General features: G+C 40.7%; 1 protein-coding gene across 1 annotated transcript in view; it reads left to right on the forward strand.

Moving 5' to 3' along the window:
• LMNB1 (lamin B1) overlaps positions 1-25,248 on the forward strand; it is a 57,594-nt gene extending 32,346 nt beyond the window's left edge. The window contains exons 4-11 of the mRNA XM_045487314.1: positions 100-270; positions 2,584-2,709; positions 9,038-9,258; positions 10,582-10,807; positions 12,461-12,565; positions 16,305-16,424; positions 21,531-21,638; positions 24,459-25,248. Of these exons, the coding sequence (XP_045343270.1) occupies positions 100-270; positions 2,584-2,709; positions 9,038-9,258; positions 10,582-10,807; positions 12,461-12,565; positions 16,305-16,424; positions 21,531-21,638; positions 24,459-24,500 (1,119 nt within the window). The 3' untranslated portion in view covers positions 24,501-25,248. The remainder of the gene's footprint in view (positions 1-99; positions 271-2,583; positions 2,710-9,037; positions 9,259-10,581; positions 10,808-12,460; positions 12,566-16,304; positions 16,425-21,530; positions 21,639-24,458) is intronic.
• The last annotated feature ends 233 nt before the right edge of the window (positions 25,249-25,481 follow it).

Here is a 25,481-nt window from a genome sequence, read left to right on the forward strand (position 1 = left end):
GGGGTTAGCGTGTAACACTTCAAGTGGCCCCGATGTTGCTTGGACTGGTACTAGTGCAGCCGCGGGAGGTAACTTGTTTTCGTGTAATTTTTCCCCCAGGAGATTAACGAGACCAGGAGGAAGCATGAAACTCGCTTGGTGGAGGTGGATTCTGGACGTCAGATTGAGTATGAGTACAAGCTTGCTCAGGCCCTTCACGAGATGCGAGAGCAACACGATGCCCAAGTGAAGCTGTACAAGGAGGAGCTGGAGCAGACTTACCATGCCAAAGTGAGCGGTCTCCTGTGAGCACGGGCTTGAGTCCTGAGAACCCTTGCATCAGGCACCCTGAAGAACATGACTTGATGGTTGCCTTGTTCTAGTTTTCCTAAATGAGTTCCCCTAGTCTCTATGAAAATAGAAAATGGACTTAAAAAAAGTTTTTTTTAACGTGTATCCATTTTTGAGAGACACAGACAGTGCGTGAGCGGGGAAGGGCCAGATAGAGGGAGACACAGATCCGAAGCAGGCTCTGGGCTCTGAGCTGTCAGCCCAGAGCCCGATGCAGGGTTTGAACTCATGGACCACGAGATCATGACCCGAGCCAAAGTCGGCCACTTAACCGACTGAGCCACTGAGGCGCCTCGAAAATGGACTTTTTTTTATTAAATTTTTTTTTTTCAACGTTTATTTATTTTTGGGACAGAGAGAGACAGAGCATGAACGGGGGAGGGGCAGAGAGAGAGGGAGACACAGAATCAGAAACAGGCTCCAGGCTCCGAGCCATCAGCCCAGAGCCTGACGCGGGGCTCGAACTCACGGACCGCGAGATCGTGACCTGGCTGAAGTCGGACGCTTAACCGACTGCGCCACCCAGGCGCCCCGAAAATGGACTTTTTAAAAAAGTTTTCTATAACGTAAATGATACTAGAAATTATTGAAAGAAAGTAGGGTTATTTCACCCATATCAGGGGTAAGGGTTTCTTAGTAGAGGTAAGTTGTGTCTTAATAGTTAAACCCAAGCATTCTGAAAATACTTCCCTCCCCGTGGCCAGTACTATTCATGCTGTCCTACATGTGCATTTAACAGCGAATGAATGTCAGACGGCACCTCGTTCTGACTTGCATGGCATCATTGTGCATTGGTTGCGACCACCACAACTCAAGCTTTTTTGAACAGAGGCTAAATGGAAAGTGTGATATTTCTTCCTCTGCCGCCATTATTCATCTAAAAATACTATAGAAACTTTCCACTTGTGTTAGCAGATCATGCAAAAATCTTTTTTTTTTTTTTTTTAATTTTTTTTTTTCAACGTTTATTTATTTTTGGGACAGAGAGAGACAGAGCATGAACGGGGGAGGGGCAGAGAGAGAGGGAGACACAGAATCGGAAACAGGCTCCAGGCTCTGAGCCATCAGCCCAGAGCCCGACGCGGGGCTCGAACTCACGGACCGTGAGATCGTGACCTGGCTGAAGTCGGACGCTTAACCGACTGCGCCACCCAGGCGCCCCGCAAAAATCTTTAACACCAATGAGTGTAGGCTTTCCTCATAAATGATTTTATCCCAGTGTGTGAAATGTAAATGATTTGATTAAAAAGAGTTAGTGGAAGACTTAGAAAAATTAAGGTCATCGAAATGTTGAATATAATTTCTGTTGAATGGCCTCAAACTGTTGATGTTGCTTTGAATTCATTTCTGAAGTAGTCATTGGCTAGTGAAAGGGAGGGATCTTTGAAACCTTACATTGAATTGTCTGATACTCCATACTAGGCATTGTGCTGGGCAGTGAAGGAGCCAAAGTATAACGTAGGTTTCGTCCGTCACATAGACTGTGTCCCCAGAGGGAGCCAACAGACTAACAACGTCCAGAAAAATGTGTCTGACGCACACGCAGAGCTGAATGTTATGGGCATTTGGAGAAATAGGATGTTTCTAAGGGGCTATATTTTGCTTCTGAAAGGAAGTGTTCTACTTGGTGGGAAATAATCTATAAGTTAGTACTCTCTGCTTTTGGCTTTATCTTTTTTTTTTTTTTTTTTTTTTAAAGTTTATTTATTTTGAGAGAATCCCAAGCAGGCTCCACACTGTCAACTTGGAGCCACATATGGGGCTGGAACTCACGAACGGTGAGATCATGACCTGAGCCGAGAGATCAAGAGTCGGACAGTTAACCGACTGGGCCTCCCAGGCGCCCCTGGCTTTATCTTCTCTAATTAGATTTGGTGGGTTAGAGATATGTGATGTTTATTTTTTTACAGACATCACCCACAATTAAGTTGCTAGTACCCAGTCTCCTCATTAGCAGTATTACCTAACACATTAGAAATACTCAGGTGAAATATTTAAGTAATAAACTTTGGGGAGAGAACCTCATGTATTACCATTATTAAGCTCATATGTTGGGAATTGAACCTAAAGTCAGAAAGACGTGTAAGATAATTCATACCACGTCAGCAAACTTCATGATGCTTTTCCTGTTTCATCAGCCAGTTACTAGTAGGGCTTAGGTTTGAACCGAAATGCCTTGAGATGAATCATACTTCCTCATTTGTTTGCTCTAAGTCACTAGATAAGGCTGACTCTTGTTTATTCTTCTTTTAGCTGGAGAATGCCAGACTGTCATCAGAGATGAATACTTCTACTGTCAACAGTGCCAGGGAAGAGCTGATGGAAAGTCGTATGAGAATTGAGAGCCTTTCGTCTCAGCTTTCCAATCTACAGAAAGAGGTTAGTAAGTGTCTTCTTCCAAGAATAATGTAAGCTGCTCTTGAAGGCCACCTTGACCACTGTCGTCCGCCTGCTTGGCTCAGCCTGATGTCATTGTGCAGAGAGCATCGTAGTTTTCTACACTCTTGTGTCGCAGGGCTTTCCTGGTTTGTTCATTTTGCACTACATAAACGTCCCCTGGGTAGGACTGTTATTCCTAAATTAATAGATTACCCAGAACTAAAGAGGTTTCTCTTAGGAAGTGACATGCTGATTTATTTCTAGGGCTTACCCCTTGGACCCAGATTTTCTGAACCATCTAGCAGCCTCATCCTTTTTCTTCACATTTGGAAGCCATAATAAGAAAAACATGCAAAAATTTGTTGTGAGTGGTAAATGCTTTGTGATTTTGGACAGATTCTCTCAATGTTTGAACTACGTAATAATTAGGGTCATCAGATGTAGCATTAGTTTTCTATTAAGAATTTAGCAACTGATTCATTCATCAGTACACGTAAATTGCAAATGATGACATTGCTGGTTGTGCTGATGAAGTGCCTCCCAGTTGTGATGGGGCCCTGAAGGTGCATCTCCAGGCGGTGGGGACGCCGCTCGAAACCGGTCTCAGTGTACGGGTGGTGTTGATGTGGACACAAAGTACACAAGCGACCACTTAAGTATGCAGAATGCTTTGATAATCTGCCGCTCACCTTAATTACTTGGGAAGTAATTTCAGCCTCCGTTTCCCGTCAGGGAGGAAATTTTTGTTTTAAATTTTCCCCATAGAATAAACTCTATTCTTGATCAAGTTTTCCTTCCATTTTATTTCATTTTATTTTATTTTTATTTTTATTTTTATTTTATTATTTTTAGTAAAATGTTTTTCTGATTATAAAACTGAAGACTTTTTTTTGCAAGAATTTAGAAAACAAGGTAAACAGTGAGTTACATAAAATGGGGTAATGTAAAAAAAAAAAAAGGGGGGGGGCGTCTGGGTGGCTCATTGGGTAGAGCATCTGACTTTGGCTCAGGTCATGATCTCGCGGTCCGTGAGTTCGAGCCCTTCATCGGGCCCTGTGCTGACAGCTCAGAGCCTGGAGCCTGCTTCGGATTCTGTGTCTGCCTCTCTCTCTGCCCCTCCCCCGCTCATGCTTTATCTCTCTGGCTCTCAAAAATGAATACATGTTAAAAAAAAAAATTAAACGAAAGAAAGAAACTTGTACATTGCCTATTTTGTGTACTTTATTATTCATGACATAATTTAAAAAATTATTTTAGACCTATTTTGTACTGACAGTATTTTGAAGTTTTCATGTAGCAATAGGACTAGAAGGATCTTTGAGTTCACTCAGTCCGCACATAATCTTAGGCCAAAGGCAGAGAAGTGATTGAGTTCACTCAGTCTGACACAGATCTAGGTGAGTTTAAATACTTGCCCAAGAGGCTGCAGGCTGATAGATGGGTTTTTCTCCTAGTTCCTTGCTTTTCCTTTTACCCCTTATACTCTTTAAAGATAATCTTTTTTTCCTTTGCACCATCTTAAGAGCTACCTTTCCAAAAAAAATAGGCTTCTGTGTTCCTACTATGTGTTGACATTTACTATTTTTCTCCATTTAATAAATCATACTCTAGTCATCCCCTTTCTCTGAATTTCACAAGGCCCCTACACTTTTTTTTCTTGGCAGCTGCATATTCCACTTAGTTATGCTAGGTATGAGATGTTTTACAGACAGAGGCACAGACTTGCCTGTTAAATAGTGATAGGTTGTGAAACTTGGTAGCCACGTTTCCTGACTCAGGCTCAGGGCTGTTTCCCTCTTGGCTTCTTAGTTATACTCCTGTCCTTGACAGTTTTTTGTTAACTTCTGGTTAATGGTCTTTAAACAGTGTTAGGCGGGGCCCTGGGGGTTTCCAGGAGCTAACGCCTTACGAAATAGGAGAGATGCACCTCCTTCAGCCAGAATAGTTTTAAATTTCTTTGACTTTGGGGAGCTGCAGGGGGCTGGGTGTCCTTCCTCTATTCATTACTGGTATCAGATTTTATGGTAAGTAATATATCTTGAGGAGTGTCTTCATTAGTTCATAAACTTTAGCCTCTTAGAAAGAGAAGCAAAAAGCCACCCCTCCCAGTATTTCCCATTGTGTATTTTAACTGCATTTGTTGTTGGGCCATAACTGTTTCCTCATGCTGCCTCTTAGGCCATACAGTTTCCTTTTGGTTATTTGACTTACGCTAGTGAGGTACTTCTTAAACTTGATTTAAAATTGACATAGCCTTGGGGCACCTGGCTGGCTTAGGCGGTAGAGCATGAGACTTTTGATCTCAGGGTTGGAAATTTGAGCCCACGTTGGGTGTAGAGATTGCTTAAACATAAAAAAATAATAATACTAAAAAAATAAAATTGACATAGCCTTTAAAATGCTGACTTAAAAAAATTTTAAATAACATAGATACGATAGTAGTAGTCTGTTTTGAAATTAGGAATTTTGTATATTGCTTACAGCATTTCTTTTATTTCTTTGTAGTTTTTTAATGGCCAAATTAATTGGTTGATCACAGTCTGTCTGGCTTGCAGAAGACTCTCCATTAGCACTTTGAAAGCACCTCTAAGTTTTTTTTTTTTTTTTCCTTTCTAACATTCAGACTCTGGAAGCTTCTATTGTAGCTAGACCCTAATAAACTAGTACAATTATGTTACATACATACTATTAAAACAAACAAACAAAAGACCAGCAGAAGTCAGCTATAAAGTATTTTAGAGTGAGGGGTAGGATCATACATGTAGATAATCTAGTTTGACTTCTTCATTTTTCAAATGTGGATACTGGTTTAGTGAGGTTAGTTACAGCTTGCCCAGAGTTTCGAAGGTACTTAATGGCAGACTTGCAAGAAGAATCTAGGTCTGTCTCTCATGTTGTATTCTTTGTGTTTGCCTACACGACAGATGTTGTGTAGCTATTTAAAATATCATTTATTTCTAGGGGTGCCTGGGTGGCTTGGTTGAGTATCCAACTCTTGATTTTGGCTCACATCATGATCCTGGGATTGTGGGATCGAGCCCTGCATCATGTTTCATGCTGAGCTTGGAACTTCCTTGAGATTCTCTTGTTTCTCTCACTCTCTATCTCTGTCTCTCTCCCTCTGTCCCTCAACTCCACTTGTGCTCTCTCTCTCTCTCTAAAATTAAAAAAAATATATACAATTTATTTCTAAATGATTCAGAGTAACTTTAAAACTTTTTTATACCTTGATTTTGTTTTTTCCCCACTTATATAGCTCTGTAATATCAGAGGCAGAAAAGTAGAGACATTTTTAGGTTTACAAATCTGGGCTCAGAGGTTACCTCTGAATCTTGGGTACTTCATGCCTTTCATCAACTCCTTTAATGTTTGTTTATTTTGCAAGAGAATGAGAGAGAGCCTGGGCAGGGGAGGGAAAGAGATAGAGTTCCAAGCAGGCTCCTCACTGTTAGTACAGAGCCTGACACGGGGCTCAAACCCGGGGCTCAAACCCAGAAACCGTGAGATCATGACCAGACCCAAAACAAAGAATTGGATGCTTAACCAGTTGAGCCACCCAGGCGCCCCTGCAAATGCAGTTTAAATGCAAGTTTTTGAGGTAGAGATTATGTTTAGTATCACTCTTAAGATGAATGCCTGCTTCTGATATGGACTGTCAGATGCTGCTCTGGATTTTAATTAATTTTATTTTTTTTTAAACTTTTTTTTATTTTTTTTTATTTTTGAGACAGAGAGAGACAGAGCATGAATGGGGGAGGGGCAGAGAGAGAGAGACACACAGAATCGGAAGCAGGCTCCAGACTCTGAGCCATCAGCCCAGAGCCCGACGTGGGGCTCGAACTCACGGACCGTGAGATCGTGACCTGAGCTGAAGTCGGACGCTTAACCAACTGCGCCACCCAGGCGCCCCTAATTAATTATTTTTTAAATAACCTTTTTATTTTGGCATAATTCTGGATTTACAGAAAAGTTAGAAAGGTAGTACAGGCAGTTCCCCTGTCTCCCTCAACCAGTTTTCCCCCATTGTAAGCATCTTATATTATCATGGTATATTTGTCAAAATGAAAGCGCTGCTGTTGGTACAGTACTACTAACTAGACCGCAGACTATTTGGATTTTATCACATTTTCTATTGCACTTGTTTTCCTTCTCCGGGGTACCACCTGTCTCCCTAGTCTCATCAGGCCTGTGACAGTTTCTTAGGCTTTCCTTGTTTTTTATGACCTTGAGAGTGTTGAGAAGAACTGGCCACTTACCGTGTATACTGTCTCCCAATCTGGGTTTGTGTGGTGTTTTTCTCATTATTAGACTGGGGTTCTGGGTTTTAAGTGCGTTTCTTGTCTCATCATGTCAGGGGTCACATGACATCATTGGTGCTATTAACCTTCATCACTGGTTAAGGTAGTGTTTGCCAGGTTTCTCCACTGTCATTACCATTTCTTTCTTTTTATACTCTATTCTTAGAAAGCAACCCACTAAGTCCAGCCCACTCTTGAGGATTAAGGGATGGGAAATAAGCTCTCCATCCTGAAGGGGTATCTACATTTATTGAGTGGAATTCCCTAGTAAAGATGTGTCTCTTCTTTTTAAAGTTTATTTATATTTTACTCATTCATTTTGTTTGTTTATATTAGTATGGACTCATGGATATTTATTTTATCTTTTGGGTTAATCCAATTCTGCATTCCTTTATTGGCTTAGATGGTCCCAGCTTTGGCTATTAGGAGTTCTGTCAGATTGCCTATCATGTCCCCCCCTTTTTAAGCACTTTTTTACTTTCTAGTACTGTAAGACACTCCAGGTTCATCTTGTATTTTCCCTGCACTAGCCCTAGAATCAGACATTTCTCCATGGAGCCTTGGTTCTTTTTATTAGAGAATAGTATATAGAAATGATGATCTGGACACTGAGTGTCTCACTGGTCTGGGGGTGTCATTGTTTCTAGGCCCTCTTGTGGATGGAGCTAGCTGACATAGGTATTATGCTAAGCCGAGTTTACACACTTTCTATAATGTATTTCTGTCCACTTGTATTTATATTAAACAAAACCCAAGTTAATATAGATGTTTCTGACTAACCCCATCCCACAGGGTTCATTTTAGGCTTTCTTGTTTGCTTGTCTATAACTTTTCTCTTTGAGAGTAAAAAACCTAGTTTCTCCCATCCTGTTTACTTATTTGTTCAACCCAAGTATAGATGTAAAGCACTTTCAAAAATTTTAACCCATACCCCTGTGAGAAACACATAAACCGATTAAAGGGTAGTGTTTCTGTACAGTGTAGATCCTCTTTTGATTTTTAGCCTTCTAGGTTTAATTTTTGCACGATACATGCCCTTTGGATTCTGCTCTGATGCAGCTACTTGTGATTCTAAGGGTGTGAACTATCTATCAGGCTTTTTGAGTTGATCACCTTTGTCATTTTTTGAGGTTACTGAGATGAATTGTCTTGGAGAAATGCAGAAGAATAATAACCTAGTGAGCCACAAGGTTCTCAGATGAACTTTCTGGCTTAGGCTGTGTGATTTCTCATTTTTTTAAATACCAAATGCAAAGTTTTATGCTTAAAATAGTATCTTACAAACCACACTATATTGTATAGTCTTTGTATGCTGCCTGATCATGAGAGCGCAGCAGTCCTAAAGGGACACGGTCCCTGGGAGTTACCAGAATCCCTTTCTGTGGTTTCTGCATAATTCCAGCAGTTCTCCAAAGCATACTTTCACCCTTAGGTTTCTTTTGTCAGTTTCCTACTTTTTTCGTTCTTTACCACTGAGTTTCCTATCTTTTTTGTTCTTTACTTTTGTTAATTTATACTTTTGAGTGAAAAGGTTTGTAGGGGAGCCAGACTTGACTTTTACTAAAACCACAACTTTTAAAATTTTGGCCAAATACAGAAAAATTATATGTACGTTTATGACATACTGCATTTGAAGAATTTACCTCTTTTTAAAATCTTTTACAAGTCAAAACTTACCAAGGGCTGTATATTGTATTTGAGAGATTTTGGTTTTTAATTTTTTTTTAAGTTTACTTATTTTGAGAGATAGAGAATGTAAGTGGGAAGGGACTGAGAAAGAGGGAGATCATATATCTATCGATCTTAACAAAAAATATTCAAGCAGTCTTCTTATTTTATGTGTTGAGAGAGCCAGCCTGAGTGGGGGAGGGGCAGAGGAAGAGGGATAGAGAGAATCTTTTATTTATTTATTTATTTTTGAAAATTTTTAGCTTTATTTGTTTTCCCATCCAGGAAATGGTTTAAGATAGGTGCTTTGTGCTAATGTTGAAACATTCCTAGAAAGTAATTGTGTTCCCTTGACTCTGAAGTCTAGAGCATGTTTGGAGAGGATTCAAGAGTTGGAGGACTTGCTCGCTAAAGAAAGAGACAACTCTAGACGCATGCTGTCTGACAAAGAGCGAGAGATGGCGGAAATAAGGGATCAGATGCAGCAACAGCTCAATGATTATGAACAACTTCTTGATGTAAAGTTAGCCCTGGACATGGAAATCAGTGCTTATAGGAAGCTCTTAGAGGGCGAAGAGGAGAGGTAAGTAACTTTGGTGTCACTCTGCCCCATACTTTTTGTCTTTCCCCTTTTTATTTAAGAGTAGTAAATAGGATTGAGCTTTTGCAAAAATTTTATTTTAACATTTAAGGCAACCTTAAATATTTTCTCTATCATATTTTAACACTGGAGTATAGATATAAGTAGAAATGGATCATCTATCTCTCAACAACAAAAATATTCAAGCAGTCTTTTTTATTGTATTCTTTCGTATTCTATTTTATTTTGTTGTTTGAGAAACCGAGCACGAGTGGGGGAGAGGCCAGAGGAAGGGGGATAGATTTTTTGTTTTTGGAATTTTTTTTAGCTTTATTGAGATATAATTGACAAGTAGAATTGCAATATATTGAAAGTGTACAGCATGATGATTTGGTATATGTATACATTGTGAAAAGATTCCCACCCCAGAGTTAATTAATATGTCAGTTAAGGAGAGAGAATCTTAAGCAGGCTCCATGCCCAGTGTGGAGCTTGACATGTGGCTGGATCTCGTGACTGTGAGATCATGACCTGAATTGAACTCAGGAGTTGGATACGCTTACCAACTGAGCCACCCAGATGTCCCTGTTACTATTATTTTAAATGCTGGACTGTGTCAAGATGCAGAGTCTTTTTCTTGAGATTTTAAATATTTTGATTAATATGTTGTAAAATACTACATTTGCTGAAAGAGACCTTTATGCTTATTTTTCAAATATGGCTAGTGTATAAATCCTTTGATACCTGTTCTTAGAAAAAAGTTTCAAAGCATAAGTGTCTGATTTAGAATGAAAAGCCAGGGCGCCTGGGTGGCTCAGTCTGTTAAACATCCGACTTCAGCCCAGGTCATGGTCTCACAGATTGTGACTTCTGGCCCCGCGTCGGGCTCTGCGCTGACAGCTCAGAGCCTGGAGCCTGCTTTGGATTCTGTGTGTCCATCTTTCTCTGCCCGTCTCCTGCTCATGCTTTGTCTCTCAAAAATAAATAAATGTTAAAAAAAAAATTTGGAATGAGAAGCCATTTAGTTTCAGTGTTACATACGTTGTAGTAGGTGGGTTGGTTCCTCTCCCCATGTTTTCCAGACTTCCTGCATAACAATTACATTCTGTTCCTAGGGAAAAACATTCCGATATTATTTTTTAAAGAACATTATGGTGGGCGCTCTAGCACAAAGACTTTTGTCTTAGTTAAGATGTATATCAGCATTGTTCAGCAGATCTTCAGTGATATTTTGCTTTAGAAATGCATGTGCAGGATATTAATACTGTTTTTACTAAAGTTGGAAGTGCATAATTGTCTCATAAATGGATTACTTTTCCCCTGTAGATTGAAGCTCTCTCCAAGCCCTTCTTCTCGTGTGACAGTGTCCCGAGCATCCTCAAGTAGGAGCGTGCGCACGACCAGAGGGAAGCGGAAGAGAGTCGACGTAGAAGAGTCTGAGGCGAGCAGTAGCGTCAGCATCTCTCATTCCGCCTCGGCCACTGGCAATGTCTGCATTGAAGAGATCGATGTTGATGGGAAATTTATCCGCTTGAAGAACACTTCTGAACAGGTGAAAAACAGATTCCCCCTTTTTTCTAGGAAGGCTTTGCTGATTGGTAGACTATTTTGCATTGCTAATAATTCCTCAGCCTTTATTTGGATTCAATAGTCTTCACAGAATAAGAGTTGCCCTCCTCTATTTTTGACTTAAATTCACAAAGTAAAATACACATTGAAATAGGAGGAGGAAGAGGAGAGGGTACACTTAGTGATTTAAAGATGTCCTTCCTTAGCCTTTCTGTACAGAGCCACAGCTTTTTCTCACACTTGGCCATTCTCTCACAGTGGCCTTCCTAAGGATGAGTTGTTGTTACACCCTTCCCTAGCCAGATTGGTGGAAAAGTTGGAGTGGGAGTGTGAAAATGGGAGATATTTTTTCACAGCCGTTAACATCAGAAAAGGAAGGAAATGTGAGGCTAGAGTCAGATATGTGCAGGGGGTATTTTGCTCTTTAAATGAATAAATGAATAAAATCTCATGATATAATTTATATGAAGAATTGTATGGAGCCCTATCTTGAAATTATTTGTTTAAAAGTTAGACAAAATATTCATAGCAGGGAATTGTGAGGTTTTGAGCTGGGGTTTTTGAGAGCTCAGAAGTGAAGTTCCTTCCTGGCTAGGCATCATGGAGCTGGAGGCCATGCAGGGGTGTGTGCGATGATGCTGGATGGCAGGCCTGGGGGTTCCATGGGGGGGTGCAGTGGGATGAATGTCACTTCCTGAAGCATTGTTCAGGATTTGTCAAATGTTGTTTGTGAAAACCACTCCTTTTCTCACCAGAGCTATTGAAGTTGCCGTGTGTGTGTGTGTGTGTGTATGAATACATAATTTGGATGGGCAAAGGAAAGCTAGTAGTTCACATACTAAAAGAGAACAGGCTCTATGCCCTCTTAGTCACGACTTTAAAACCTGAAGAAAAAGAGTAGCCTCTGCTGCTCCATTATTGTAGTTTGGCTGTTTTTCAAAAGGCCTAATAGCCCTGTGTTGAGTTATTCTACAGCTGGCTTTCAGCCTGGTTTATTCCTGGCTTTGAGTTAGAGATGGATATAGATCAGTCCAGCTAATTGATTTTAATACCCTATACCTTTTCTCGGGTGTCAGGCAGCCCTGGGTAGCTTGGGGGCCCGCGGTGATAGACCTCACTTGGGACTGGCTCATTGCATCACTGACCCTTTTTCAGCCCCTCATGCTTTGAGGTAAGGGAGTTAAATGTGGGCAGAAGTGGTATAGGTGCAAAAGATAAAGGACACATTTTCTTCCATCTGTTTTTAAGTTTATGTGTCTGTATTTTTTTAAAGCTTAAATTAATCAAATATTAGATGTTTATAATCGTGATTATGACCGCTAGATTGTGTTGTAAATTTCAAAGACCCACCTGATCTAGCAGTGACTATGAACCATTTAGTTTCGTTCACATTCCTTTTATTCCAGTTTTGTCTTCTTTAAAATAAAGTACCTTAATATTAAAACTGTAGCACTATTGAAGTTACTGCTCTGCTAAATGACAAAACCATGTTTTCTTTTTATAGTAGGAAAATAGATTCCTAGGAAGACTCCCTTAGAGCCTTCTTAGTTTAACTGCCTGTGTAAGTTCATTTATATGGTTATCTATCGCTTTCTGTATATTTCATGTGACCTTGTTTTACTCTTTTTGTGAATAGGATCAGCCAATGGGAGGCTGGGAAATGATCAGAAAAATTGGAGACACATCAGTCAGTTATAAATATACCTCAAGATATGTGCTGAAGGCAGGCCAGACTGTTACAGTAAGTGAATTTAATCATCATTTAATTTAACTTCAGTGTCTTAACTAACAGTTAAAGTAATTCAAGAAAATTTTTGGCTTCAAGGGAAGCATTTTAAAAGTGGGCATTAAAACATCTTTGACATTATTAGGGAATTACAAGTACTATTAAAGATTTTTAAAATCCTATTTTATTGAGAGTGGTAATTGACTATTAAAAGTGAAAGTATTGACCTGTGAATAATCTTTATTTTGTCTACTCCAGTAGATATAAAACAGCTGTCTCTTGACATTATTGTAGCCAGTCTGATTCAGGAGATACTGCTTAGCATAAAGAACTATTAGGATAATCTTTTAATGCTAAGGTATGCCTTAAAATGACAGTTGTCTGCCTTGGGTAACTGACCTTCAGCATCATTTGGGTAGTGCTTTGGTGTCCAGGCCCCACCTCACCCTTAGTCACCATCTCTGGTGTTGGATTAGGGACCTGTGGTTTGAACAATAGTCATTAAGTGATAGATCCTAGAAAGAATCACTTTTTTTTTTTGAAGTTTATTTACTTAGAGAGAGGGAGAGAAAAAGAGCGTGTATGCATGTGAGTGGCAGAGGGAGACAGAGAATCCCAAACAGGCTCTGCGCTGTCAGCACGGAGCCCAGCATGGGCTCGAGCTCGCAAACTATGAGGTCGTGACCTGAGCTGAAACCAAGAGTCAGACGCTTAACTGACTGAGCCACCTAGGTGCCCCCAGAATCACTTTTTTAAACATAATATTTTAGCAAGGGTAACGTGGTTTTTACATACATAGTGTTTAGATTTCTAGATTTGCAGAGAGATGGGCTTTTTGTGTCACTCTGTATTTTGAGTTCTAAGTGGTTCACTGACCGTTGGCTGTGCTCTGAAACATCACATCTTTAATAGTTACTAAATGTCATTAGCATACTTTCTATAGAAGTAGCATCATTGAGCAAACACAAAATTTCTTTATTTTTCTTAGTAGATTTTGTAAATTGTTAACTTTGATAAAGATGTGAAAATGGTTCATATTTTCATTCTTGAAGGATATAGAAGTAACTTTTATCAATTTCTTTTAAAAAATACTAAACACATATTTTTAAATTTATGATTGATACACATTTAGTGTTTAAGATCAGAGGCTCAAACTAGTTAGGACTTTTCTTTTAAAAAGTGTCCTAGAGCTTGATACCACATTGGGAAAATATGAGATGCTAATTTTGTAATAATGGGTAAAAAATGGAAACAAATATTCTAACCACACTATCTTTTCTTCTCATTAGTCATTACTATAGTGAGAGAAAATTGTTCAGTCCTCTTACATGTCTTTTGGAGGTTGCATAATGTGGTGGAGAGAATCTGACATTTTAATTCAGAAGATTTCAGAATTGAGTGTGCTCTCTGTCTCTGTAAAGTAATGTGAAACCATTATGCCAATCATAGGCTTTTTCCATTAGATATAGTTCCTCAGGGACCAAATAGATAAATATACTATAGGTCTAGTGGAGCTCAATTATCATATAAAATAATGTGATTTTTTTTTTTTTTTTTTTTTTTTTTTTTAAGTAGCTAGCCTTAAATATGATAAGAAGCTCTTTGGAACATGGTAGTGATAAGTAATCTTCCTGTAAAATTGTACTGGACAATAGCAAAGATTAAAGCTCTAGAACACAAAAAAAGAAGTACTTAATTTAAAATTTTCTTGCAGCCACATTAAAGTAAAAAAGATGTGAAATTAACTTCAGTGTTATATTTTATTTAATCCACTATATCCAGAATACTATTCTTTCAACATGTGATCAATATAAAAAATTATTAAGTCAGATATTTTACCTTTTTTTTTTAGAATTTATTTTTTTATTTTTTATTTTTTTTAACGTTTATTTATTGTTGAGACAGAGAGAGAGCATGAACAGGGGAGGGGCAGAGAGAGAGGGAGACACAGAACCTGAAATAGGCTCCAGGCTCTGAGCTGTCAGCACAGAGGTCCGACGCAGGGCTCGAACTCACGGACCGCGAGATCATGACCTGAGCTGAAGTCGGACGCTCAACTGACTGAGCCACCCAGGCGCCCCTACCTTTTTTTTTTTTTTTAAACTATGTGTTCAGACTTACAGCTGTCCTCACAGTACATCTCCATTTTGACCAGCCACATTTCAAATGCTCACACACCACATATGGCTAGCACATGGAACAGGATGACTCTGGGATGTTTAATTTTTTTTTTTTTTAACTTTTATTTATTATTGAGAGACAGAGACAGAACATAAGCATGGGGGGGACAGAGAACGGGAGAGACACAGAATCTGAAGCAGGATCCAGGTTCTGAGCCCTTCAGCACAGAGCCCGACACGGGGCTCGAACTCACAAGCCATGAGATCATGACCTGAGCTGAAGTCGGACACCTGACTGACTGAGCCACCCAGGCACCCCAGACTCTGGGACATTTTAGATTTAGATTAAATTACCCAGTAAGGTTACTGGCATTTTGTGATTATTAACAACACTAAACCAACTATATGATTCCATATGGACTAGTGAAAATGTCTTGCTTGAAACGAGGAAAACATTAACATTCCACAAACCTGACAGCCCAGTTCCAGTTCATTTTTTGTTTTACCCCAGTAAATGCTCCTTGTCCGTTTCCAGCTATAATGCTGACGAAAGATCTTGAAGCTTCAGGTGAGCATCTACAGAGGATGGGCTCCCTCCTAGTTAGTAATTCATAGATTTTCCTCCCCATTTAAAAAGATGTCTGCCTGTATGATCTCCAGTCTTCATTTTGCCATCATGTAGCCATTTATATTGTAAAATAATTTATGGGGTGTAAGACTTTCCTTTCTATTTTCATACACTCAGAAGCATCAAGATTGGTGGTGGTGTCCCTACAGATGGAGGTTGTGGAGCTGGAGTGATTTGTCCCTGGCTCAGAGCCAGAGTTTCTGACTCACATTTTCTCCACTCTACCAATACTTTTTTGCGTATAAAATACATTAAAAATATGGCAGAATTTCCATGCTTATTAGGAGAGAAATGTAATTTTTTTGGTTTTGCCTATTTCAGTAGCGTTCCTTTTTATCAGTGAGTAATGGGTGATTTGTTCCTTTCCTGTTTTCTTTTCGGAGTTCAGTATCAGACACTCCTGACGTATTGTGACAGAGCCCCTAGTTGGAGACCTACTAGTTTATATTAGAATATTCTAGGTGGGCTGTCTGCTGCAGAAGTTTTGAGAAAAGTTAGCGGTATCTCTTCACTTGCTGCTCTAGGCAGCTGGAGGCTACTATTGGAGCTGGTCAGAGGGCTCCACCCCGGAAGAATGGCCCATAAAACCCATAGAGTAACAGTAGCGACAGTGAGAGCTGAGCCTTGCCGAGTGAGCCAGCCCCTCTGTGCGGGTAGAGTAATCCCATGCGTTATAGGTTTCACTTCTGTCGTTTCATGCCTAATGAGAGTAAGGTCACTTGCACACATTCAGCTGACATGTTGAGGGGTAGGAGGTGAATATGGACAACGTCCCCTCAGATCCCTGTGCATCACCATTCACATTTATCGGTTGGGGAAGCCGAGGCCTAGAAAGGTTCTCCTGGATGCACAGCTAGTCATACAGCAGGTCTCTGAACCTGGGACTCATTTCTGAGAGTTAGAATCCGTTCTCTTATAAAGTATCCAAGTCTCTTGGTTACTTTGCTGTCGTTGGGATGTGGGAGAGCTGGGATCTGGATCGACTGATGTCCTTTCTCTTTTCTAGATTTGGGCTGCAAATGCTGGCGTCACAGCCAGTCCTCCCACTGACCTCATCTGGAAGAACCAGAACTCTTGGGGCACTGGTGAAGATGTGAAGGTGATATTGAAAAATTCTCAGGGAGAGGTAAGGCCATTTTGTCAGCACTACCACAGTGTATGTTCCCCTTGAAAGTTCATTGTGCAAGATGATTTCTCTTCAGAAATCACATTGAAATGGGAAGTAGTTGATTGCTTACACCAGACCAAGGCCGCTCAGTAAATCCAAGTGAAGCTGACTTCAGATTTTAGGAGTGAAGTAGGAATGTATTGTGGACACTGAACATACAGGACAGTAGTTCTGTCTCCACTGCCACTGGCTTTGTGACTTTCGGCAAGTTCCTTTACTTTAGTCTTCTCATTTTACAGTGGAGATGATAAAGACAAGTAATATAATTGTGATGGTATTAATGGGAGGAATACAATATAAATGAGATAATCGTTGGGAAATGCTTGCAACAGCATCTGGCCTCTGGTGACTGCTTATGTTTTCACCTTGTTGCTAGCTCAGAGTGTTTGTGAAACTGTGAGTTTGAAGACCGTGGAGTGTACATCTGCTTGATATTTCTATTTTTAACATGTCCTAGATTCTTATCAAAGAACCTTACCTACCCGTGCTGTCAGGTAAAGACACCCCTACCATATGTGCACGTGCATGAAGGAGTGGTTGCAGGCCAACTCGCAGCAGCCCCTTAGGGCTTCCTTCTCCGCCGCTGTAATGCTGAGTGCAGACCTCTCACCTGTACGGGGCTTGTCCGGTTGGCCTGTCTCATTACAGTAATCAGCACAGCACATTGAGGGTGAGGACCTACGGTGAATTTTCTTGGCACATATTTCAGTAAGAATTTACTGGATAAAAAAATTTTAATTAAACGTGGGCCTTCCCTTGAGTTCAGAGAAATAAAGTAACACGTTTGCGATGCCAGTGTGGGGTGTTTGCATCAGGAGCCACGTGCCGTGCCACCTTCCTGTCTGTCTCTCACTGCACACATGCGCTGGTGTTGGGACCGCTCTTCACATGAATTCACGGTCTGCTGGATGAAGAGTGCCCTTGATCTCAGACTGAGAGTGGTTCTGATTCACCGTAGACCTCAGTATGGTCGTGTGAGATTTCAGGGCACGCGTGAAGAATTCCCCTCCAGGTCCTTGGCTAGCCTCTCCGGTGGGGGCGTAGTTGACACTTGCTGTTGCTCACTCCGTCTTCAAGGTGTTGGATCTTCTCCGCAGGAGAAAGAAGAGGCTTCTTGCCGTCAGCACTTTGGAAACTTTCCCAGGGTCGCTGGGGCCACCACCCAAGTGCTGCATTTCCCCGACACCTGACGTGGGCAGCGCACGTGACACTCTCACAGTGTTGCCGAAAGTGGCGATTTGCTCAGGTTGAAAAGCACCGTTAGAAGGGACCCTGGCAGATGAGATGGGCTTTTGTGAACCATGGAAGTCCAGTCACCACCTGTGTACCATTCTTTTCTCTGTGAAAGCCTATCTAGTTAGACGTGGTCTTATGGGAAGGTATTTGGAATGTAGCAGTTTAAAGCCCACAAGATAGAGTGACATGTGAACAAAGCAGATCCCGTGACTGGGGTCAGGCTTGAAGGTGGTATTACAGTGACGTTTCGATAAAGCTGACTGAAGCTTTGGTTTCTCTGCAGAACTTAAACCATTGAATATTAGATTATTTGCTTGGTCGGTTTTGTTCTTTTAACAAACTTCTGTCTTCTGCTTGCTAGGCTCTATTTAAAGTGACTTTTGTCAAATGAGGAAAATAGGATGAATACAGTTTCTATTTTTGCGGTTGCCAGCCAAGTAAATTTGGTATTTATTTGTTAATTCTGAAACCGTGTTTATTAGTAAATTCCAGACCATATTTGCAACAATCCATAATCACTACCATAAAGACCATTTTTCTGTAAGTTTGTAGGTAATTGGCATAAGTCAGTTTATTTTTTTACATATATTTTCTTCTTGCCTGAGGCATTGGAAATGTCAGAAAACCCACTTAAACCAACCCTCCTGGGAATATCTGGGCTCACACACCCAGAAATCCAGCAGTAGTGGATTTGATCCAGGAGTTCACTCACTGTCACCAAGGATCTTCTTTGTCTGTTTGCTGAGTGTCTCTGTGGTTGATGTGGGATGGGTCCTGGGGTTCCTGGAAGGGCATCATTCCAGGTTGGCTTTTTGTGGGAAGGAGCCTCTTCCCCTGTGACATTCCCATCCTGGGCTTTACTCTCCTCGTACCAGCATGGCTCACAGGCTCCCTTCTCACCCGGTTCCTGGAGTCAGGAGGACAGAGCTTAAGTATTCTCTCTCTAGCAGCTTGATCCCCTCTGCTCCTTGTGACTCATTTGTCCCATCTCCACGGGAGAGATGGGTACCCAGGTGAAATTGGGGACTCTCACTGAGAAATGAGGAAGGAGGTGCTAGATGATTAAAAACACCAAGTGTTGACATGCTAAAATGTTCTTCTGTGAGGGAAATAAGAAATAAAAAAGTCTCTACCTTCTGGAATATAGTCATAACTGAAGCTTTTATATATGTGAATGATTGCTTGTCTGTACAGAGATACCATAGTTCAGTAGCTCCTCCATCGAAAAACAGCCCTGTAACATTTGCTGATTTCTGTGCTGTGGATATCCCATACTGTCACTGTAGTGTTTCCAGGATATCCGCATGTCATGACTGAGCACAGTTGGCAGAGGTGAACGCATCAGCTGGTACTGGCTGGCTTCAGTGCATGCCTGAATAGTGTACCTTTGTGTGTGCAAGGCTTAACAGGGACAGACTCCTAATACATTTTATAGAGAGGCCATTTATATGTGTCTTTCAGGGCACTTGATAGGGTTGGATGAGAGGAACTTTTTGGATAAAGACACTTATTAGCGCCTTGACTAATAATTTCCTGGGCCCAAACCTTCCAACGATTTTTGGTTCTAAATGTGTTTTATGATTTTTCTATCAATTTTTAGACATTATTTAGTACACTGATTTTCTATACAGGCCTTCTGCATTGGATTATTTGGTTTTTAAATGTCATCACGTGAAAGGTGCTTAACAGCAGGCTTATATTAAAAATAACTAAAGGGGCACCTGGGTGTCTCAGTTGGTTAAGCGTCCAACTTCAACTCAGGTCATGATCTCACAATTCGTGGGGTCGAGCCGTGTGTCAGTGACAGCTCAGAGCCTTGGAGCCTGCTTTGGATTCTGTGTCTCCCTCTCTCTGTCCCTCCCCTGCTCATGCTCTGTCTCTCTCTCAAAAATAAATAATAAAACATTAAAAAAAAAAAAAAAGTAGTTAATGTGAGGGGCACCTGGGTGGCTCAGTTAGTTAAGTGTCCAGCTCTTGATTTCCGCTCAGGTCATGATCTCATGGGTTCGTGAGATTGAGCCCCGCATTGAGCTCTGTGCCGAGAGTGCAGAGCCTGGTTAGGATTCTGTCTCTCCCTCTCTCTCGGCCCCTCTCCCACATGTGCTCATGCCCATCCTCTCTCATTCTCTCCCTAAAAATAAACATTTTTAAAAAGTAGTTCAGGGGCGCCTGGGTGGCTCAGTCGGTTAAGCGTCCAACTTCGGCTCATGTCATGATCTCACAGTTTGTGGGTTCGAGCCCTGCATCAGGCTCTGTGCTGACAGCTCAGAGCCTGGAGCCTGTTTCATATTCTGTGTCTCCCTCTCTGTCTCTGACCCACCCCTGTTCATGCTCTGTCTCTCTCTGTCTCAAAAATCAGTAAATGTTAAAAAAAATTTTTTTTAATAAAAAAAATAAAAATAAAAAGTAGTTCAGGTGAATTAACTTAACTTAGTTGGGCAAGTTCCTGCTTATGGAGTTTCACATTTGAGGAAAATAACGTCACATGCTTTAAGAATGTTTGCAAGATGAGGTGTATATGTTTGTCATGTGCTGCCTGAGCTGGAATGTGAGAATTCTGTAGCAGAGTTTCTTTGACTTTTCTTGCCTCGTTTTAGGATGAATTGTGGAAGGCTGGGTACTGTGAGCACTTTTTGAAAATTCTTCTATTTTGTATGCCGCCATCCCCCAATTGATATCTGACTTCAAAGAATTATAATTGATGTAAGGCTCACATGCTTTTTTGTTAGTGCTGATTTGGTCAGAGCACGCTGATGTTTGTGAAGTGGCTGTTCGTGTACCTGAGCACTGACTGATCTCACAGAGTTGAAGTTTCCAGCTGAGACTCACTCTCTGTCTTCTTTGGCCATGTAACATAATCAAAATTCCCCACAAAACACTAGTGTACTACCTTGCTTCATTTATGAGATATATCCCTGGACATAAATTTAAAGTTGAACTCTGATTTGTAAGACAGCCTTCTTTGGTTTTCTTTCTCTGCTGTTTTAAACGAGCTGGTTGTGTGTTAAATTCCAGATAAGCTTTTACTGATGGAATTTTAGCATCTTTGTCTGTGGAGTTATCCGTCTTGAGTGACCTTAGGACTTGGTACAGAATAAAATGAGATGCTCTGCAGCAGGCTGTAGGACACTCATTTACTTGCTGCCAGATCATCAGGTCAGCCTCTTGCTTACACACAAATACTGCTGTGCTGTGCAAGTCAGCGTTCTCCACAGGAGAGGCATCTGTACTTGTGCCTTTCAGGAGAAAATGGAAGCGGTGAATGATGAAACTATTTTCTGTGCAGAATACATCGGAGCTTCACTGGTGTGTTATTAGTAAATGGTGCTCATCTGTCTTGGTTCCATTTCCTGAGAGGAAAGTTGTTGAAGGTGGACTGTTGCCACCATGTTGCCTGCGATCACAGCATTTGGCCTTCAGCTTCATTTAATTCAGAGTTTCTTCAGTGCCTTCTTTTTGCGAGGAGCCAGGACCTTGAAGCTGCATTCATGTTGAGTGTTACAAAGAGTCTCGTGTGCCAGATTGTTCACAGAGTTCTTAGTAAGCGAATGGGATCAGAAGCATTGGAATCTTTGCAGCCGGTATTTCAAATTGGATACCGGTAGCTCCTCTGTGGGGAATATTGAAAATCTAACAACTGCTACTAGTCGTGTAAAATATCCTGTTCACTAGCTAAAGCTATTGATGAAGCACTTTCTTCTTTTTTAGGAAATAATCCCTGATGCAGGAAAGGTGCTGTTTCTAAAAGTTAAGCAAAGATAAGTTCCCTCTCCCCAACTGCCTTTGCGATAGTTATGACGTTGACTTAAAAGTTACTCTTGTTTTCAGGAGGTTGCTCAAAGAAGTACAGTCTTTAAAACAACCATACCTGAAGAAGAGGAGGAGGAGGAAGCGGCACCTGAAGTGGTTGTTGAGGAAGAGATTTTCCACCAGCAGGTATCACTTTAATATATTTATTTAAAATTTTATTGAAAGAATTACACAGAAACCAAAATCAGCCGTGGATTTGGTCTTTTTCCCTATTACTTGAACCAGATGAGTGATTTGCCACCTGGGGTTTGTTTTTCCCGAGGGGACATTCAAGATAGTACATTAGAGAGTGTTAGAAGAAAATGATAGCACTTCTTTAAAACCATTTTTTTCTCCTTATATCCAATTTCAGTTTTTATCATGTTTCATAATGTACATAATATGCAGGACATGTTGTGTATCACTTATAAATAAGTATATATGGGTTGGAATGTATGCTCAAAATTATTTACTGGAGAGTTCTGTGATAGAGGTTTATTTTAGATCACTAATTAGAGTATCTGCATATAAACTTAAAAAAGCCAGAGTAATATTCTACTGCAGTGGGAAACAAAAATTCTTGCTATATTAAATTCCAAGGGGCGCCTGGATGGCTCAGTCGGTTAAACTATATTAAATTCCAAATCATCTAATTATAAGATAGATTTTAGCTGATGCTTGGGCTTTTGAGAGCCCTTGAAATAAACTCCAAATTTGATTTTAATTAATTAAATTGGAATTATTAATAAGTAATAAGCCTTCAGTTTATAGTCTCAAGCTGCTTGAGTCTGGTGATTAATCAAAATTCCTACCCTTATCCTTATACGACTTTGTTTCTATGTTTCCAGCTTTATAAGTCAGTTCATTTTGCTTCATTGGCCCCAGTCCTACTCCGAATAAACATTCTCTTAGGTGGTTAACCCCCAGGGTTGAGAACCCCTTGATGGGGGTTGTATGAGGTAGAAAGAACTTTGGGCTACTTCCTAATACATTTTGGAGGACTGTTCAAGAACAGCTACTTTAGCCTTAACTTTCACAAGAAACCAGGACAAGATCCATTTCCTGCCCCCAGTGGGAAGCATTATAATGAGTGGAAGTAAAATAACAATGTAAGAGATCTCTCAAGGTGGCAGAGAAGTGGCTCAGAGTATGATTTGTAGCAGGTCACATGCTGGAGAAGACTGTCTAGGCCACCAGAATTGTTGAGAAGATCCCTGGGAAGTATGCTTGTCCAGTAATATGAAAGTTGGGCAGTTATTTGGGTATCAGAAGACCCACAGTGGTGTTTGCATTACCTGTTGGCTGCATTAACGTACACCCCAAAACATAAGTGACTTAGAACAAGTGTTTCTTACTTGCCTTGATTCTGTGGTTTGACTGGGCTCAGCTGGGCAAGTCTTTTGCTCCATGTGATGTAGAGAAAGTTAATGACACAGTTGTATTCAGCTGGGATCTTGGCTGGGGCTGGAATGTTCTCCTTGTTTCTCTCCATGTTGCTTTATCTTTTTTTTTTTTTTTTAAGTTTATTTATTTATTTTGGGAGAGACTGAGATAGTGTGTGTTGGGGAGGGGCAGAGAGAGCGGGAGACAGAATCCCAAGCAGACTCCACATTGTCAGCACAGAGCCCGATGCGGGGCTTAAACCCACGAAACCGTGAGATCATGCATGACCTGAGCTGAAACCAAGAGTCGGACACTTAACCAACTGAGCCACCCAGGCGCCCCCACGTTGTTTTATCTTTTGGTAGTTTAGCTGAAATCTTGTTTATAACATGGCAGCTGGCTTCCATAAGGGGGAGAAAGAGAGCACCAGATCTCTTAAAGGCTAGGCCCATATTCTCTTAGACAAAGTGAGTCTGTAGGCCATCTTCAGCCGTAGGCAAGGGCAAATAGTCCTCAGCTCTGATGGGGAGGAGTGAGGCAGAGAACCTGCGGTGATCTTCTGTTCACCACAAAGGACGTGTCAGGATGTCAGTGTTAGGTGTATCTGTCCAGTTGTATCGTAGGATACACGTCATACATAGATGAAATGGGAAGCTTTGGTGGTAAGTGTGCAGTCTGGGCTGCCTGGGCAGAGAGCTTCTGCACACGTTGGAGCCAAGGAGATGCTAATACTAATCTGCAGTTGACTCCAGAAGGGAGATTAGAGAGACACTGAGGGACTGTGAATGGAGGTTCATTAAGACCTAGTGACTGAACTTGAGAGGGGAGAGAAGGAGAAGAAGGCAGATGTGTGAGGCGTTTAGCTTTGGTGATCAGAGTAGATAATGATGTCAAGTTTTAAAAGAGGGAAGATGGAAGGGTAGATATTTTGAATTTTCATTAGAGAATGGGTCCAGTGGCCTTTCGAATTGGTAAGGTTTTTTTGGTGGCCTTCAAGAAACCAATTTCAGCCCAGTCTGGTGGTGAGTGACAGGTCCGACTGTGTGGTTTTAAGGAATTAGTGCGTGGTGAAAGACAAGAACAGAGAGAGCCATGTTGACTTCACGTCTGAGGACGATGCCGGAGCCTGTGCTTTGGGATGTGCAAGCAGAGGACCCAGCCGGCTGGGCTCCCTGATGTGGTTGTTCACAATGGAGCCTGCTGACCTCCTGTTTCCGGTTAGAAAAGAAGGTTCTTTATTGAATAGTGACTTTCAGCCTTAGCTGCATATCATTAATTACTTAGGGAGTTTTAAAATTATATATAAATAGATATACTTCCCCACTTAAATGAGAAATTCTTATCTAGAGACCCAGATCAGAATTTTTTTTTTTGAAGCTCTTCAGGATCTGAATGTGCAGCTGGAGTTTAGTGTCACTGTTGTGGAATTTGTTGGAAGAAGTTTATAAGAGGAGGTTAAAAATGAGAAAATGATAAAGTTTCATTTGACGTTAGGTAATACGGTTTTGTCCCATCTCTGCCTTATTTTAAAGTGCTGTCCTCCATTTTCTTAGCAATGATTTTTTTTCTGCTTTTCCTCGTCAGGGAACCCCAAGAGCATCCAATAGAAGCTGTGCAATTATGTAAACTTCTCAAGTCAACGGTCTTCCTCAACACAAAGAAATACGGTAATCCTTACCAACATGCAGTGCAGAGCCTTCTCAGAAGCACAGAATATTTTTATATTTCCTTTATGTGAATTTTTAAGCTGCGAATCTGATGGCCTTAATTTCCTTTTTTGACACTGAAAAAGTTTTGTAAAAGAAACCATATCCATACACTTTGTTGCAAGATGTGAATTATTGACACTGAACTAACTGTGTACTGTTTGGAAAGGGTTCCTCAAATTTTTTGACATTTTTTTGTATGTGTGTTTTTTTAAGTTCTTACAAGAAGGGGACGGGAGGGTAAATAAACCACTGTGTGTCTGGGTATAATTTGAAGATTGCTCCATCTAGATTAGCAATCTGCTCTTGATTACTCTCTGCTATATATAACGGTGCTGTGAGGGGGGGGGGGCATTTTTCAAGATATCAAACTTTTGTACTGAATTTTTTTGTAATAAACAATCAAGGCTACAAAAAATTTTTTTAATAGAAAAGAGAAATTTTGTAAGAAGGCAATATTAACCTAATCATCATGTAAGCACTCTTGGATGAAGGATTCCACAAAACTTTGTTTTATGGTTACTTCTCTTAGATTCTTAATTCATGCGGGGATAGCGGGTGGGAGGGACGGGTTTCTCTTAAAATGCATTAGCTGTGTTTTTAAAGATAGTGTAACTTGCTTTAATTTCCTATGATACATTAACAAATAAAAGCTGTTTTAATATTAATTGGTCTCTTTTAACTTTAAAAACCTGATTTGGGGGGAAGAAAAGTATTGTTTTACTTGTGCTTTTCATAAAAATAATTTGGCTTCTTGTTTAACGTAGATGTTTCTTGGGGTGCCTGGATGGCTCAGTCGGTTGAGCATCTGACTCTTGATATCGGCTCAGGTCATGATCCCAGGGTCGTGGGACTGAGCCTCGAATTGGGCTCCATCCTGAGCGTTCTCTCTCTTTCTCTC

The sequence above is a fragment of the Leopardus geoffroyi genome, chromosome A1 (genome assembly GCF_018350155.1).
Source record: "Leopardus geoffroyi isolate Oge1 chromosome A1, O.geoffroyi_Oge1_pat1.0, whole genome shotgun sequence".
NCBI lineage: Eukaryota > Metazoa > Chordata > Mammalia > Carnivora > Felidae > Leopardus > Leopardus geoffroyi.